This window comes from Melozone crissalis, unplaced genomic scaffold, assembly GCF_028551555.1.
Source record: "Melozone crissalis strain CALT ecotype California unplaced genomic scaffold, PUWL_Pcris_2 ptg000045l_1, whole genome shotgun sequence".
Lineage (NCBI taxonomy): Eukaryota > Metazoa > Chordata > Aves > Passeriformes > Passerellidae > Melozone > Melozone crissalis.
The window spans coordinates 19,176,830-19,190,901 of NW_026535823.1; the positions used below are offsets into that span (position 1 = coordinate 19,176,830).

Sequence of the window (14,072 nt, forward strand, 5' to 3'; positions counted from 1 at the left end):
TGTATTAGGTCCAATTTCCAAGGCTGTTGAGAATTTGCCAACTGCGTAATTTTCATCTGTAATTATGAAAGATTACTGTCAGAAAAGCTGACTTTCATTTTTGAAGGCAATTCCTGAGAAGATACTGAAAAAACCAGACTCACCCTCAGTGATGAACCTTTCACAGATTCTTCTGACAAAGTAATGCTGGTAAGATAATAGCTTTGCTAGAGAGCTTTTGAAAACTGGTCTCTCAAGCTTAGAAAATCTGTGTGAAGAAAGTAATAGTTATCATTCAAACCTGACGCCAGACTCTAATTAATACTTCAAACACAACACAACAACGCGATTTTTTTTTAATCTCCTTGGTACACTGCAGTAGCCACACCTACATCCTTTTAGAGGAAACATATTTTTCTTCTCCTGGCTACTTTGCACAAATATGTATTAATTTGTTCAGAGCTCATAAATTTGTTAGGAGTTTGGCTCTTCTAATTTTTACTCTGTTCATCTTATTACTTTATGCAGTACTACATTTAAATTAAACTGGACTTCAAATGCTGTGGGCCCTTGCAACTTCCCCTGCTTAGGAAAGACACCTTGTTTATGGTAGAAGTGGTAAGGACCACAAAGCTGCTCAGTGTCACTTTGCCTTTACCACACTGCTCTAACTAAGCCAATCAGACCAGCTGCGCTCAGCAGTGTTATGTTCAGGAGTGTCACTCGATCCCACAAAGCCCTGGCCTCATATTCCCAGAGGAGACAGGGACCATGAAATACAGATGAGTTTCTTATCTGAAATACAGTGTTTCACCTTTCCTGTACTATCTGTCTCACTGACAGTCATTTCAGATGGACTACCAAGCTAAACCCACAGACTCAAATGTCATTATTCTATGATTCTCAAAGCAGCCAAAACATATGCTCTGCTCCTCCTTTCTTAGGCTGATTATATATGTGCTGGTAGTGAACAATAAGGGCACTGAAACCCAGAGGAATTTAGCATTAAACAAATATTACATTTTATTATAAAAAAAATATTGAAATCCCAAGTTCTCTGTTCCTGCAGGATCCTGAGCAGTGCTTGCTCTTTCAAAAAACCCCAGCTGTATATTTTGACATACAATATGGGTCTGACTTGTAAAGAGCACAGGTTTTGAAATGTTCTTATAGTTTTCCAGGAGAGGCTTCAGATTCCTTAAGAAATTTAATGTATGGAAAACATGAATGAACTTGTATTTTGTAGTCATGTTTTTGGCCTTAAAAAAGGTTGTCCACAGAACTCTTTACACTCAGAAACACAAAATCACTGCTGTATAGAACACAGACAAGCAAATGTGCTAAACTCACCTCTTTTAGAGGGGCTTTTCTGAAAGTGCTTGCCATTGCTTTCCTGATATGGCTGCAGTGGTCTCGGGGTGCAGACACCATACAAAACATGAAATATAATTAGAAATTGATGGAGGGGCCTTAGTTAGGGTACACACTCCCATGGAACATTTTCCTACTGTTCTCTGGAATCTGGTTTATTTGAAAGAGTCTATATTGTCAGACTTACTTCGGTGACCAGTAAATAATGAAGGACAGAGGGGAACTTTTTCTCACAGAGCTAAAATATGACTATGAGGAGCAAATAAACTCATCAAGAGTGTAGCAACCTTCCCAGGTTGTACATTATACATATTTTCATCCAGCAACTTGATACCATGTCATATTATGCATTCCCAGGAATGGAAGAAGCACTAGGAGTCATCCAAAGGAAGGACAGGAAAACTAATTCTGTTGTTAGCACATCTCTTCTTTGAATTTTTACTTGCTGTATGGTGTGAGTACCAAAACAAGACCTGCAGAGTTGCCCAGGAAAGAGTCCCCTCATCCTGGCTTTCCCTCATTCCCAGCATTTAGCAGGCCATGTTCACTTAAATATGTTCTTAGTCTTCAGGGGAGATCTTAAATCTTCCTAGAGAAGAAACTATTCTTTATATGCACACCACTCGTCTTCCTCAGTTCAAACAACACAAATCAGGACTGAGGAGATACAGCTTTCATTCTGCCAGGGACAGGCTTTGAAAGAATATCTTAAGCTACTGAGACATAAAAAATGTACCAATAAAGGTGGGGATGTCACTTCATCCTGATTTGGGCACTGAAAGTACAGCCATGAGCAAAGAGAGAGAGGAGCTTCACCTGTGCCCAGCTCATGGGCCTCAGGGAGGTTCTTCTGTCAAGGAATGAACTCTCTGAGGTCTGTCCTAACAACACCACCTGCCAGTGCCAGGGACAAGGTCACAGCCAGGCCAAGGTCATGCAACTCCTGCTGGGGACATTTTCATGGTGTCAGGACTACCCCACCACCCTCAAACTCAGCTTGTGTCAGAGACTATGGAAGGTTCAGGTTTTACCCTTCAGGTTGTATGGGTGATTCCCATGTCTTTGAAGTTCTGTTCCCACTGAAGATGAAGGCAAATTGCTGCTGATATTAATGGGGCTAGGATGTGTCCTTGTCTCTGTTTCTTGCTGTTGTTTCCTTTGTTGCAGTAGACCTATTCCTTTATTAAAGCTTTTGCCTGGGGGAAAAAGCAAAGCCACGTTGCTAAATAAATTATGAAATATTTACATTTGTGAAGCCAACCCCTTATGCCTAGCTCCTCCTCTGATATTAAGCTGACACTTTTTATAGAGCTTCAGCTTCTATGCTGCCATTATTCCTCTGTGGGATCCGAGACCAGGAGGTGACAAAACAGCCACCATGAGCCAAGTGACAGTAAGTAATACCCAGGAATGATTGCTGACTTTGACTCAGTGCAGTAAGAAACTACTATAGTAGACCAGTGGTGGTTTGTTTAGTGCAGGAGAGCAAAGTAGGATCAGAGATGAAACTGAAAAAACCATAAAGCTGGGGAGGTTTCTAAACAAAGCTTGATTTTTAACCTGACAATAAAAGGTCATATATTGTACAAAATACCTATAATAATACTGATCCCAGGAGCAAAGTCTTAAAGGCATTATTTTGCTACTCCCTATGTATATTCTTTTTACTTGCTTTTGTATTTGTATTTACCTCTTTTTGCCTGTGGTACTCTCAATGCTGCAAGAATGAATGCAGCTCACGTTAGTGTCACCAGCTGTAATGAAATGATCTGCAGTTACTCTTGTGAACATTTTGCATCTCTTGTTTTTATTGTATTTGTACATTGCCTTTATACCTTAATAGTAGCTTCCTTCTTTTAAAAAATGGTTTAGCATGTTGTTCAAATATGTATGGTTCAAACAGGTTAGCCTAGCTTACAAATTTCTCCCTCCTACTTTTACCTGTTTAATGCATTTGACTTTACCTTACCCCACCTCTTGCAGGTTTGGAAACAGAGAGGTAATGACTTTCTCGGGTGTTGGTTTGCACTGTGGTTTTTTACCACTTGGCTAAGTCGCTTCAGTTTATGCCTTTTGCTTTTATCTCTGTGATGTAGCCTGTGGAGAGTGAATCTGTAAAATGCTTAAGTGTTAGGTAACTACCATAGCAAATGAAACATCCTGTTAACTGGATTTTTGCACAGCTAACTCCAAAAGTTTCTCTATCCCAACACACAAGGTCTCTGACTGCCTTGGTGTTGACCATTATAATGTTCCTTCTGCTCTTCCCTTGCTTCCCCTTTCTTGCTTGCCTCCAGTTGTTTTGTTCTCTCTTCTTCCTTTGTCCTGCAAACAATTTTTGCTGCCATTTCTCTGTCTATTCTCATCTTTTGGCAGGTTGGTGAGCAGCTGGGAATATAACTGCACAAATTGTCCCTATCTGCTGGGAAGTGTTTCTTTCTTTGCAAAATGTTCTGCGCAAAATTTTCAGTTCCTTTATTCTCACCTTGACCTTCCTGAAAAAAATATTTGGAGTAGTTAGAAAGCAAGAGATTAAAATATGAGATTTTCCTTACACAGCGCCTAGGAATAACAAGGTCAGCATGTGAAATGGAGCAGCTTTCAGAGCAGGGAAGAGTTTCTGAAATTGTGCTGAAGTGGAGGACAGCGGTGCTTACCATGTTCCTACTAGTTAAAAAATACATTTTTAAACTGCGTTACAGCAAGAGAAATATTGATATTTGGCTGACAGAACATTAACCCAAAAAAGAACCCTGGAAAATGGCAGACACAAAAGTGCCCTGGAGCTAAATACTCTCACTCTTTAGAAAGTCAGCAAGCAACAAGAAGAAAACACTCAGTGACACAGCTTTTAGTGCTTTTGGCACGTTTTGGAATGCAATGGAGAAACCATGCAGTGCTATAATGTGCTAAATTTGTGGACATTAATACATGTGAAGACAGATTTTTTCATTACTGTATTATGATGCACAACTCTCTGGCTAATTTGCATGCAACATTTCTATGATTAATAAATGAGGCAATGCTGGAAACTACTGTACTACAATGAACCACTTGTAGCAATTGCCAGCACTCCAGCATGCAACATTAAATACTATGCTCTGCTTCTGTAAGCTTTGAATATTTGAACATCAGTTTGCAGTTCCCAGGCTGCAAAGTGATCAAAGGAGGGGAAGAATGTTCCTTACTTTATCCCTCTTACAGAGAACCAGAATAGTCAGCAGATACCTTGTGTAGAAATGTCAAGCAAACACAAATGGAAAAAAATAAAATCAAAAGGACTTAGTAAAATAACTTGAGTAAAAGTGTAACACAGCTCTTTATAAAAAGCAAGATATATTTTTCAAGTCCTAATGTTTTGTAGTTAACAGTTTTAGTAAAATGAATATATATCATATATGCATAGAATAGCATAACCTCAATACTGGGATAAATAATTTAAAGACCATGAAGATAAGCATACAATGAGTCTGCATTAAAAATCTTTTGTGGTCTGAATCCAAGATCTGAAAGTACTACAACTGATTTCTTGGTTCAAACACCACTTCTTTTACAGCATTCATGTCAAATTTGTGTGGATTATGTGAAAATTTAGAAGTTTAGATCTATAATCTGGTATCTTCAGTCTAAATAAAAAAGTGTCAGGTATGTGACACATATGGCTAGCAACTCAGGGTGTCAGGATATCTATAATACATTGATATTGCTATCCTAGCTTGGAATTTCAGATCAGACTCTGCCTTTTACTATGAAGAATTTTTTTCCCTGCTACAAAGGGTTTTTTCTGACACTAACAGAAATTTTTCTCAGCCTGACACAAATTTCTTCATCTCCATTCTCATTTTTTAATTCCTGTCTTTTTAAGAAACCTCTTGTGAAATTAAAGAGGTGCATCATATTCTTGCATCACTCCCTGAGCAGAGTTAGGCTTTGGCTTCCTGAGCTTTCAGATGACGCTGCCAGCACCACTCTGCCTCCTGAACATTTTACTGCAGGCATGGGCAGCTGACATCTTCTGAAGCAATGACTATATTAAGTACCCAGTGATGTATCCTTCCCAGAAACTGAAAATAAAGGTATAAAAGAAATCTGCACAATAATTTATGGGTGTTAACATATGGGTGTAAGTTTCCCTGTGGGTAATTATGTGGCTATGCTAATAATGCCAAGGATGCTTTGATACATTAAAAAAATTTCTCACAATGATGTTATTGAGCATTTCATTAGTCAGAAGTACGCCTGCAGACCCCTATGACAAGACAAAGCACCAGGCTGCATTAGCATGCCTTGAAGAAGGTTCTCAGCTCAGAGAAATTGCTCCCAAAGCTTCCTTTGACTTGCTGGCAGGCAGCTGGCATGGAGCCCCAGAGTCCTGGAGAAATTCTCCAATACATTGCTCATCACTCCCATCCTGAGAGCTCAGGGTATGTTCAGTTGCTGTGGAGACACCAGAAGCAATTCCACCACAAAGGCTGTCCTGTGAAGTGGGCTCAGGCTGCCATGCCTCTGCCTGTTTTCCAGTATTGTCATTGCTCAGCTGGAATCAAACTTCACACAGTTTAAATTTTTAAGCCTTCAAGTTTTTTTTCTATTTTTAGCTTTTCTTCAATGTCTAATCCTTTGACGTCTTGCATTAACTTTGTGTAAAACTGCACTGTTCAAACCACTGCCCTACTGATACACAATTACCAGCACTGGGGGAGGATCCTCAGGGATGCAGGGGTTTACAGAAGAGCCAGCCAGGTTTTCTGAGCAGTGTCAGGGAGGCAGAGTCCTGCCCTTGCTCTGGCTGTGGGGAGGGCAGGAATGCCCTGGTGGGGGGGTTGGATGTGGGGAAGCTGTGTCTGCATTTCCTGCACCCCGCCAGTGTGTGAGGCATGCTGGGACCGAGCCTCAGCTTGTGGAAATGATTGCAGGGCAATTTATAGCAAACAACCACCCCTACTGCTGTGTTTGTTACAAACCTGGCTGCAGTACAGTAATGTTTAGTGGATTAATAATGTTTGCTTTTGGCCTCTCCTACTCCCTCGGCAAACAATTTTCATGCATAATAAATGTTCTTATTTAGTCTAACTAGAACAGAGCCCAAGGGTCAGAATAGCCAAACCTGCATGCTGAGAAGACACTCCAGGTTTCCACACCAGGCAGCAGCTTTCTCCTCTCTCCAAGCCAGGGTCCAGTGTTTGGGCACTTCTGCAGAGTCAGTTTTGCTGAGCAGATCTCCCTGAAACTGCAGAGGGGCCATGCCATGTGTCCCCTTTTGCAGGAACCAGTCTGTCCAGTCAAAAGGGTTGCAGTGGGCAGCAGAGGCAGCACAGAATCACTGGGACAGGCAGATGTTTCTTGAGTGTTTGGCATCTTAAAATAGAACAGCATATTTTAAATTTAAAAACCTTATTAATATATATATATATAATAGGCAAAAAGTAAACATCTCACATAGGGCATGCTGTGAGGGTGAGTAAGTGGCTTATGGTCTTGCATTTTTGAAGAAATTCCTAAGACTTTTAGAGTTACAAACCCTTTAAAAATCTATACTGTTTATTTTGTTGACTATTAGTCTCTTCAGGGAAACAAAGAGTCTGGCCCTGTTTCATAACATGTAGCAGAAATACGCAGATATGCAAATACAAAAGTTACACAACGAAAGCAAAACTGAATTAAAGCTGTTTACAGTCAAAAAATGAGAACCAGATCTGCAGCCTTTTTATTGCTCCACCACTGAAATGAGTGTGTGCACAGCCAGGCTGCTGAGGTGCTCATAGGGCTGAATGGGGCAGCTGTTTCTCTGCATCTTCCCACTGCTCTTTTTGCCTCCTCAGTTATAGCTAAAATGGAGGCAACCAGTCTTAGGTATAATGAAAGACAAATGTTTAAGTAGTCCTGTAAAACTTTATGACAGCTATTAATTGACCAAGTAATTAAGAACAGCAATCAGCACTTATTTCAAGTGATGCACTGGTGACTGCTGGCCTGGGGAGCAGAAGGCTGGCAACACTGCTGTGACAACCAGTGGGACCGAGACTCTTGGCCATTGAACCCTGTGACCCACGTGCTGTGGCTGAGTATTTGAAAATACTACAAGAAATACAGGTTGTTACACAGATCCAGGAGCTCCCTGACACACATGGTGAGCTTGCCAGCACGGTCTCCAGCAGAGGATTCCTTGCCAGTCCTGTACACTGAAGTTGTGCTTACACAAAGCTGTGGGCAAGACACAAGAGCTCAGACAGGCAGGTTAGGTCAGTGTCTGCCATGAAAAGATAGGCAAGATAAATTAATTTTGTCTTGGCTTATCTGAGCAAAGCCCTACCATGCCACGGCACAGTGTTCTGTGTCACTGGCAATTTTCACTGCCACAAAAGGTGTTGCTTGACCACAGCTAGCAAAACAAGAAGTAAATATGTAAAACAGTTTGACAGGCATCAGAGAAAGAACATTATCAAACAAATTATCTATCTGTTATTGGGTCATATGCAGGTAAAATAAAATAAAAAAATTCTTGCAGGATATCTAAGCAACAAAACTATTTTCACTGAGCCATGAGACTCAAGCTACGAGCTACCTTTAATCCAGACTGGCTAATTAGGAAACCTATTCCTGTACAATTCCCTTCATTACACATCACACATAGATTATTTCTGTCTCTTCAAGAAATATGCACAAGTGTTTTCTGAAATTAATTAGTTTGACACTTTTTACACTTCGTTGTTTGGCTGATTGTTCAGGGTGAAAAGGGAAAGAAATCTTTGGCAACCTCTTGTGGTTGTGGGGCATTTCTTCATACCTACTTCTGTGGAGGATCAGTAGTGGGGACTACAAACTCAGCAAGACAGAAATATCAGTGGGACAGCCAAATCTTCAGACTGGAGTTTATATTAGCAATTCAGGAAAAGAAGAGACAGAAACATAGAAATATATTTAGGAACATATTAAACACAGATACACATCTGAAATCTGAACACAAGAGTGTATTGGGAGTTTGCAAATCAGCTTTGTCTTTATAGCAAGACTATGCAAACTTCAGCTCCTAAGCCTGAGAGCAGAGATATTGAAAATTACAGCCATCTTTGTTGTAATGTGAAAATGTAGGTTAAATAACATTTTTCTTCAAATATATTCTTCTCTTTATAATTTTTCCTAATTGTCTTCATTTTTCCTTTGGCAGCCATAAAACATTTTAACCAACCACAAATAACTATACAGATGGGAAAGGGAGAATGTAAACAGACTATTGTTACTCCTTGTTTTGCTTATTCGTATTTTGAACGTGTTTATTTGTTTATAAAATTGCAGTACATTAATAGAAGCACTAGAAATATTTCCAAGCTATTAGTTACAGACAATTTAAAGATGATTTAAAGTTCATTAATTTTCTAAAAATGAATCATGTAAAAATGAGGCCTTCCTGTCCTCAGATCTACTCATCTCCCGGTCTGGATCTAATTTTCTCAGCTCTTTTAGAGATTCAGCCCAAGCTGAGCAGAAATGCTGTGATTTATCTCAACAGTGCCAGAAATCCAGGGCAGTTCTGAAGCACTTGGGGGTGCTTATCCCTTGCTACCTGCCAGTGCTGACAGCCCAGTTCAAGAGAGAGGTTCCTGTTGTCCCTCCCGTCCCAGGTCCAGCCCCACTCCCAAGGTGTCCAGGGATGCTCGTCCAGGGTGTGCACAGAGATGTGCTTTGGTGCAGCCCCGTGCAGCAGTGTCCCTGCCATGCCATGCCATGGGGAATGGTGACAGGAGCCAGGGAGCAGAGCAGGGCCCAGCACACACCCCCTGAGGGCCCCACAGCACAGGAAAGCAGCTGCCCTTCACCTGCTCCTACAGCTAACAAGGGGATGGCCTAGCACATCTGGAAACTCACAGGGCTGCTTTTCAGAGTGAAAACACAGTTCAGAGAGAGAGAGACTTCCTACACTTCCCATGTAACAAGGGCTGTGCTGGTTGGGAGGAATGCTTGTTAGAGGTCTCTGGGAGCAGAAGTGCAGCTTTCATAGTGGATTATCAAATGCCTGAAGGCTTTATAGATCTGTTCGTTCTGGGTACAGATGAACCCACCACTTCTCCAAGCTTGCTCGGCAGCACGGTTCAAGTCCCCAATGCATGTCCACTGATCTTTGTATTTCCTTGAAACAGCCCATTTGGAATGATCATTAATAGAATGGAAGGTGGAGTTCAAAGGCATCCCTATTATGTTTATATTGTAGACGTGGTAGTCAAGAGAGCAATTCGAGTAAAGCTTTTCACCAGAACGCTGCCAGGATTCAGCCAACAAATCAGTCTTCAGTTCCTGAGCCATCCAGGCCACATAGATATCTGTGGAATAACACAGGGTGTGGGCAAACAGTGTTTCATGTTCCTTCATTTAACAACAGACTGAAAAGCATAATCTAAATTGTGCTAGTTGCATTGTAAAGCATGAAGCTGGCCAGAGGGAATTTTGCCCCCTCCCCTTATTTTGAGCTTTTCAGAAGTTCATTTCTACTTTTTCTCCTTATAGAAAACCTGTTACAAACAAACAGCATGAAAACAGGGAACAGACAGAAAAATTGCAAGTCCTCTTTGTAACAAAATCTCCCAGATGATTCAATCCCCCTATTTCTTCTTCTTTATTACTGTTGAATAATGGAACATAATTTTCCTGAAAATCTGATTGTTCAATACTTTAGGATGGACCAGGCAGCTTTTTGCTTTCTGAGGCTATGAGAACATTAGGATAGGACAGCACATCTTGCCCTCTGTTACAATTATTGCTGAAGACAAACTTCCTTTTTCTCCCTCAGAGAGAATATGAATTTTAAAATAATTTATTCATATTTTAAGAATTAATTGAGAATGTATTCTATAGAAAGCAAAAGGTTCTCTTACCATCTATGAACAAGTGTGACTTTGCAAAGTGGAGAAAGGTTTCCCCCTGAGCTGACTGGAGCTTGGAGAGGTGGTGCAAGGGGGGTGAGGGCAGCCTGGACTTTGCACAGAGTTTCTGGAGATTTGGGAGATCAGCTTGGAAGATGTCAGGGATGGAACAGCTGTAGATTCCTGGATTATAACTCAGCATCTGTTGGTCTAAGAAAAACCCACAAAAATGAACACATGCGGAATTAAAATGGGTTAAAGAAAAGCAATCAAGAGAGGAAAGTTCTGTCTTGGACAGAAAACCTAAATCCTTCTTAATCTTCACAGCCCATCTCCTGGATGAGTTAAGTGTCAAAGTATCTTATTGTAGCAACTAAGAATTTGTGTGTTGCTTTGTATTCTGACTGGCCCTGCAGCACAAAGACTGGCTGGGAGAGTACACTCAGGCTTTCCACTTACAGCCCATTATTTCTAGCAGAGCTGTTAACTGGTGGTTTTGATCACTGCCACTTCCACTCATGCCCATCTTGGAGCCTCTCTGCAGTCAGGAGCCCTCAGACATCATGTGTAAATCCAAACCTGGCTGTATTTACAGGACTAGTTTCCAGCCAGTTACAGCTGCCAAGCCAAATGCAAACAGAGGAGCTGCCAAAGGATCGAGTTTGGTTTTAGGGAGAACAGAACTTGACTTTCAGCATCTGGATTGAATCTGCAGGAGAAATCTCCTTTTCTGAACAGTGCTCAGTTGTAGAAGTCCTTGCCATGGATAGCATAAACAGCCAGGGAACAAATGGGCTCATTAGGTGAGTTCATGGAACACCAATCCATCAGAAACATTCCAAGTCTTTCTGGCTCAGGAAATCCCTGAACCACAGATTAGCAGAAGCTGGGAGGATGAGCATTAGCATATGCACCTCATTTTTTGTCCTCTTCTGCTAAACACATGCCTAGATGTGTTTCCACAAACAGGAACCTGGGTTAGATAGCTCTGAGGTGTGGCCAGCCTGGCAATTTGCACAGCATGTGCCATTCATTAACTTGATTTGAGGTTTGTAAGTGAGAGAAGAGGGGAAAAACAGTGTGAAAAGAGTTGAGGAACCTGCCAACATGACTTCTTGTGCTGTCTTTCAATAGTCCCTTTTCAGGATTCCAGTACCAGTTATCACTGCCAGATAGTTCTGAATCTTGCAGCTGTATTTTGTTGGGTTATGGAGTTTTTTATATATTTAGTATTGGCAATTTTTGTGGCAAAGAAATACCTGGGAAAATTCTAGGTGATATTTATTCCATACTTCATTTCTGATGAGTCAAGGCTACTCCAGCTCAAGCAGTGGTTGCCTTACATTTTTAGAAGTGCAGATGACTGATGCTGACTGAGCTATTACTGTTAAAAGTGATTAATCATCCTACTTTGTATTTCCAAAGCATTTGTTTGCCTGGGCTGAGTTTACTCTTGATATGCACTTGTGACTATTATTATCCTGATAGTCCCCACAGGGAGATGAAAACAGAGCAGAAGAGTGAATTTCCCACATTCACACAGGAAATCACTGGATAAACACAACTGAAGCCAAGAATGCTTTTTCCAGGCCCCACTTGGTTTCCCAATGTCCCAAAAAAAGGTCAAGAAGGAATTTTTGAGGTGAAACCTCAAGGAAAGCAATCAGAGAGGTGTGGTGGGACTTTCTCAGGGAGAAGCTTTTCGTACCTATTTCTGTGAACTGATCATATCGGAAGGTTATACAGATGGCTGTCTGTCCAAAGGACTCCCCAGTAGATGGATATCCATAACCATCCTCAGGGCTGGGAGGGAACAGGGGCACACTGTGAATCACCCAGAAGCCTTGTGATTTATCCAAGAGCAGAAACCCTGTCAAAATAAAAATAACTGCAAATGAATAAAGGAGGAAAAACCCCTGAGATGATAGAGCTGTTCCCCACTTTGGTTTTGCTGCTGCAGATCCCACATTTCAATGTGTTAATGTCTACAGTAAGCTGTTCTAGAGTAGATTATTAGGCCATAGGAGACACTAATATTGAATTAAAATTGCATCAATTCTTTCCTGCATAACTCAAACTGTCATCATGTTTTATTTGAATAAAATCCTTTCACACCCCCATCCTCTGCTCAAATTTTGCCTTCAAGAGTTCTGACAATAGAAGGTCACAGGTTGTGACCCTCTCCATTGCTCATCTTTCTTCACTTCAAATATTCACTGGACAAAGGGAAACAGGTTCTGTCAACACTGTGGTTCTTTCCCAGACCAAAATGTCTCCCATGGGGAAGCAGCAGAGAGACAGGCTATGCTCCTCCCCTCCAGGGGGAATCATGCTCCTGAGCTGTGCCCATTGCTGCAGCCTGGAAATACAGCCCTGCAAAATGTGCTCATTTCCACCTCAGGCTGGGCAAACCCCACCTGCTTCCTCAGGGGAACATTTAAACTCCACTGAAGTTTATACTCATTTGAAGTCTTGATTTTCTGTAACTACATCCTACAGTGCTTCCATGATCTTGGCAGCAGTTTCTGGTCCCAGAAAGTGTGCAGAGGTTTCTGTTGAGGGAATGTTTCCCTTCACATCTTGTACTGCTTTGCCATCAGGCACAGGATGTTGCTCAAAGGATTTGTATTCGTTTCAACTCTTGAAACAAAGAGTCCATAAGCCCCAGGATCCTTCACACAGCACAGGCATAGCAAAACCAAAACAAGCTGCAGCGTAGGTAACTATACAAAAACCACACACCATGCAAATCACTCTTCAGTTTTGCTTTAGGCAGGAATTTTAGATATGCAGATAGGCAAACAGACAGACAAGCAGATGCTATCTGCAACTTTAGAAAGGAGAAAATAGTAGTTTGGGACTCTCCCTGTACCTTTGGTGTGTCCACATTTTGATCCTTTGGAGTCTGATTCAGGGATCTCATCGTTGTATATTGCATATGCAGTGGTGTTCCTCTGCAGGGAAACACACATTTCTGAAACATGACATTCAGTAAGAGAAAGGCACTTAAGCAAACATCTGCTGGGAACAGAAGAAAGAATTCAGGATCCCTCTGTGTGAACCTCATGAGCCTAATCCTGCTCCCAGTTCAGCTGACACAGTCTGCACAGAGCTTACAGTACAATAAACCTGAAGACTCAGCATTAGCCCTAGCTGACATGAAGTGGAAGCTCTCTCAACCACTGCAGTTGCCCTTTCTCAAGGGTTGAAAATGCTTGCTAAGCCAGTTTACATGGGTTTAGTGGCCTCTTGCTTGCAAAGAACTTCCACTGTCTGTTTTTTGGGCCTCTCTCTGATTTAGCAATCAGATCTGCTAAAAAAAATATTTGCTGAGTAAAAATAGACATGACAACTGTTGTTATTAAGGGCAAGCAATTAAAGCTTTTTTGCAAAAAATTTGCATACAGCCACACCTTATTTCCCCTGAATAGAGAACTTCAAAGGAGTTGGGATATGCCTCCCCTCCCAATGTACTTTGTAAACAGTTTATTACAGCTGCAGTAAGACCTGGGATTTGACAGTTTTCTGGACTGCCAATATTTGAGTGACTTTTGGGAGTCTCTTCTACATACAAATTAATTGCACCCTACCACAAACCCACAGGAGAAATGTGAGGACACACCCAGACTCCCAACAATACCACATAGATGGGGAAAAAAATAATTATAGGGAAATCTTATGATATTTTACAGTCACTTCACACAAATGTATGTGAGGTGTCTGAGGGTGGGAGCAAAAAAAAGGTCACAGTCATTTCAGGAGGACAATGAAAACTCAGATTTGATTTGAGTCAGAGTATGAAACACATGCACATAGCAGGGCTTAGGACAAGTGTCTGTAACAATTACCACTGACCTTGGTCAG

At 41.3% G+C, this 14,072-nt stretch overlaps 1 protein-coding gene across 3 annotated transcripts in view; it reads right to left on the bottom strand.

Moving 5' to 3' along the window:
• Window positions 1–836: 836 nt before the first annotated feature.
• DNASE2B (deoxyribonuclease 2 beta) overlaps window positions 837–14,072 on the bottom strand; it is a 39,139-nt gene continuing 25,903 nt past the window's right edge. For 2 of the 3 annotated variants that reach the window (XR_008483647.1, XR_008483646.1), the window contains 6 exons: window positions 13,081–13,162; window positions 11,917–12,078; window positions 10,221–10,418; window positions 6,458–9,668; window positions 3,041–3,104; window positions 837–2,546 (listed from right to left, as the gene is read on the bottom strand). Coding sequence is in view for 1 of the 3 variants with exons in the window: in XM_054285490.1 (XP_054141465.1) it covers window positions 9,313–9,668; window positions 10,221–10,418; window positions 11,917–12,078; window positions 13,081–13,162 (798 nt within the window). In the remaining 2 variants the exon portion in view is untranslated. Of the gene's footprint in view, window positions 2,547–3,040; window positions 3,105–5,447; window positions 9,669–10,220; window positions 10,419–11,916; window positions 12,079–13,080; window positions 13,163–14,072 lie in introns of those variants that run through there. The other variant, XM_054285490.1, reaches the window with a different exon arrangement.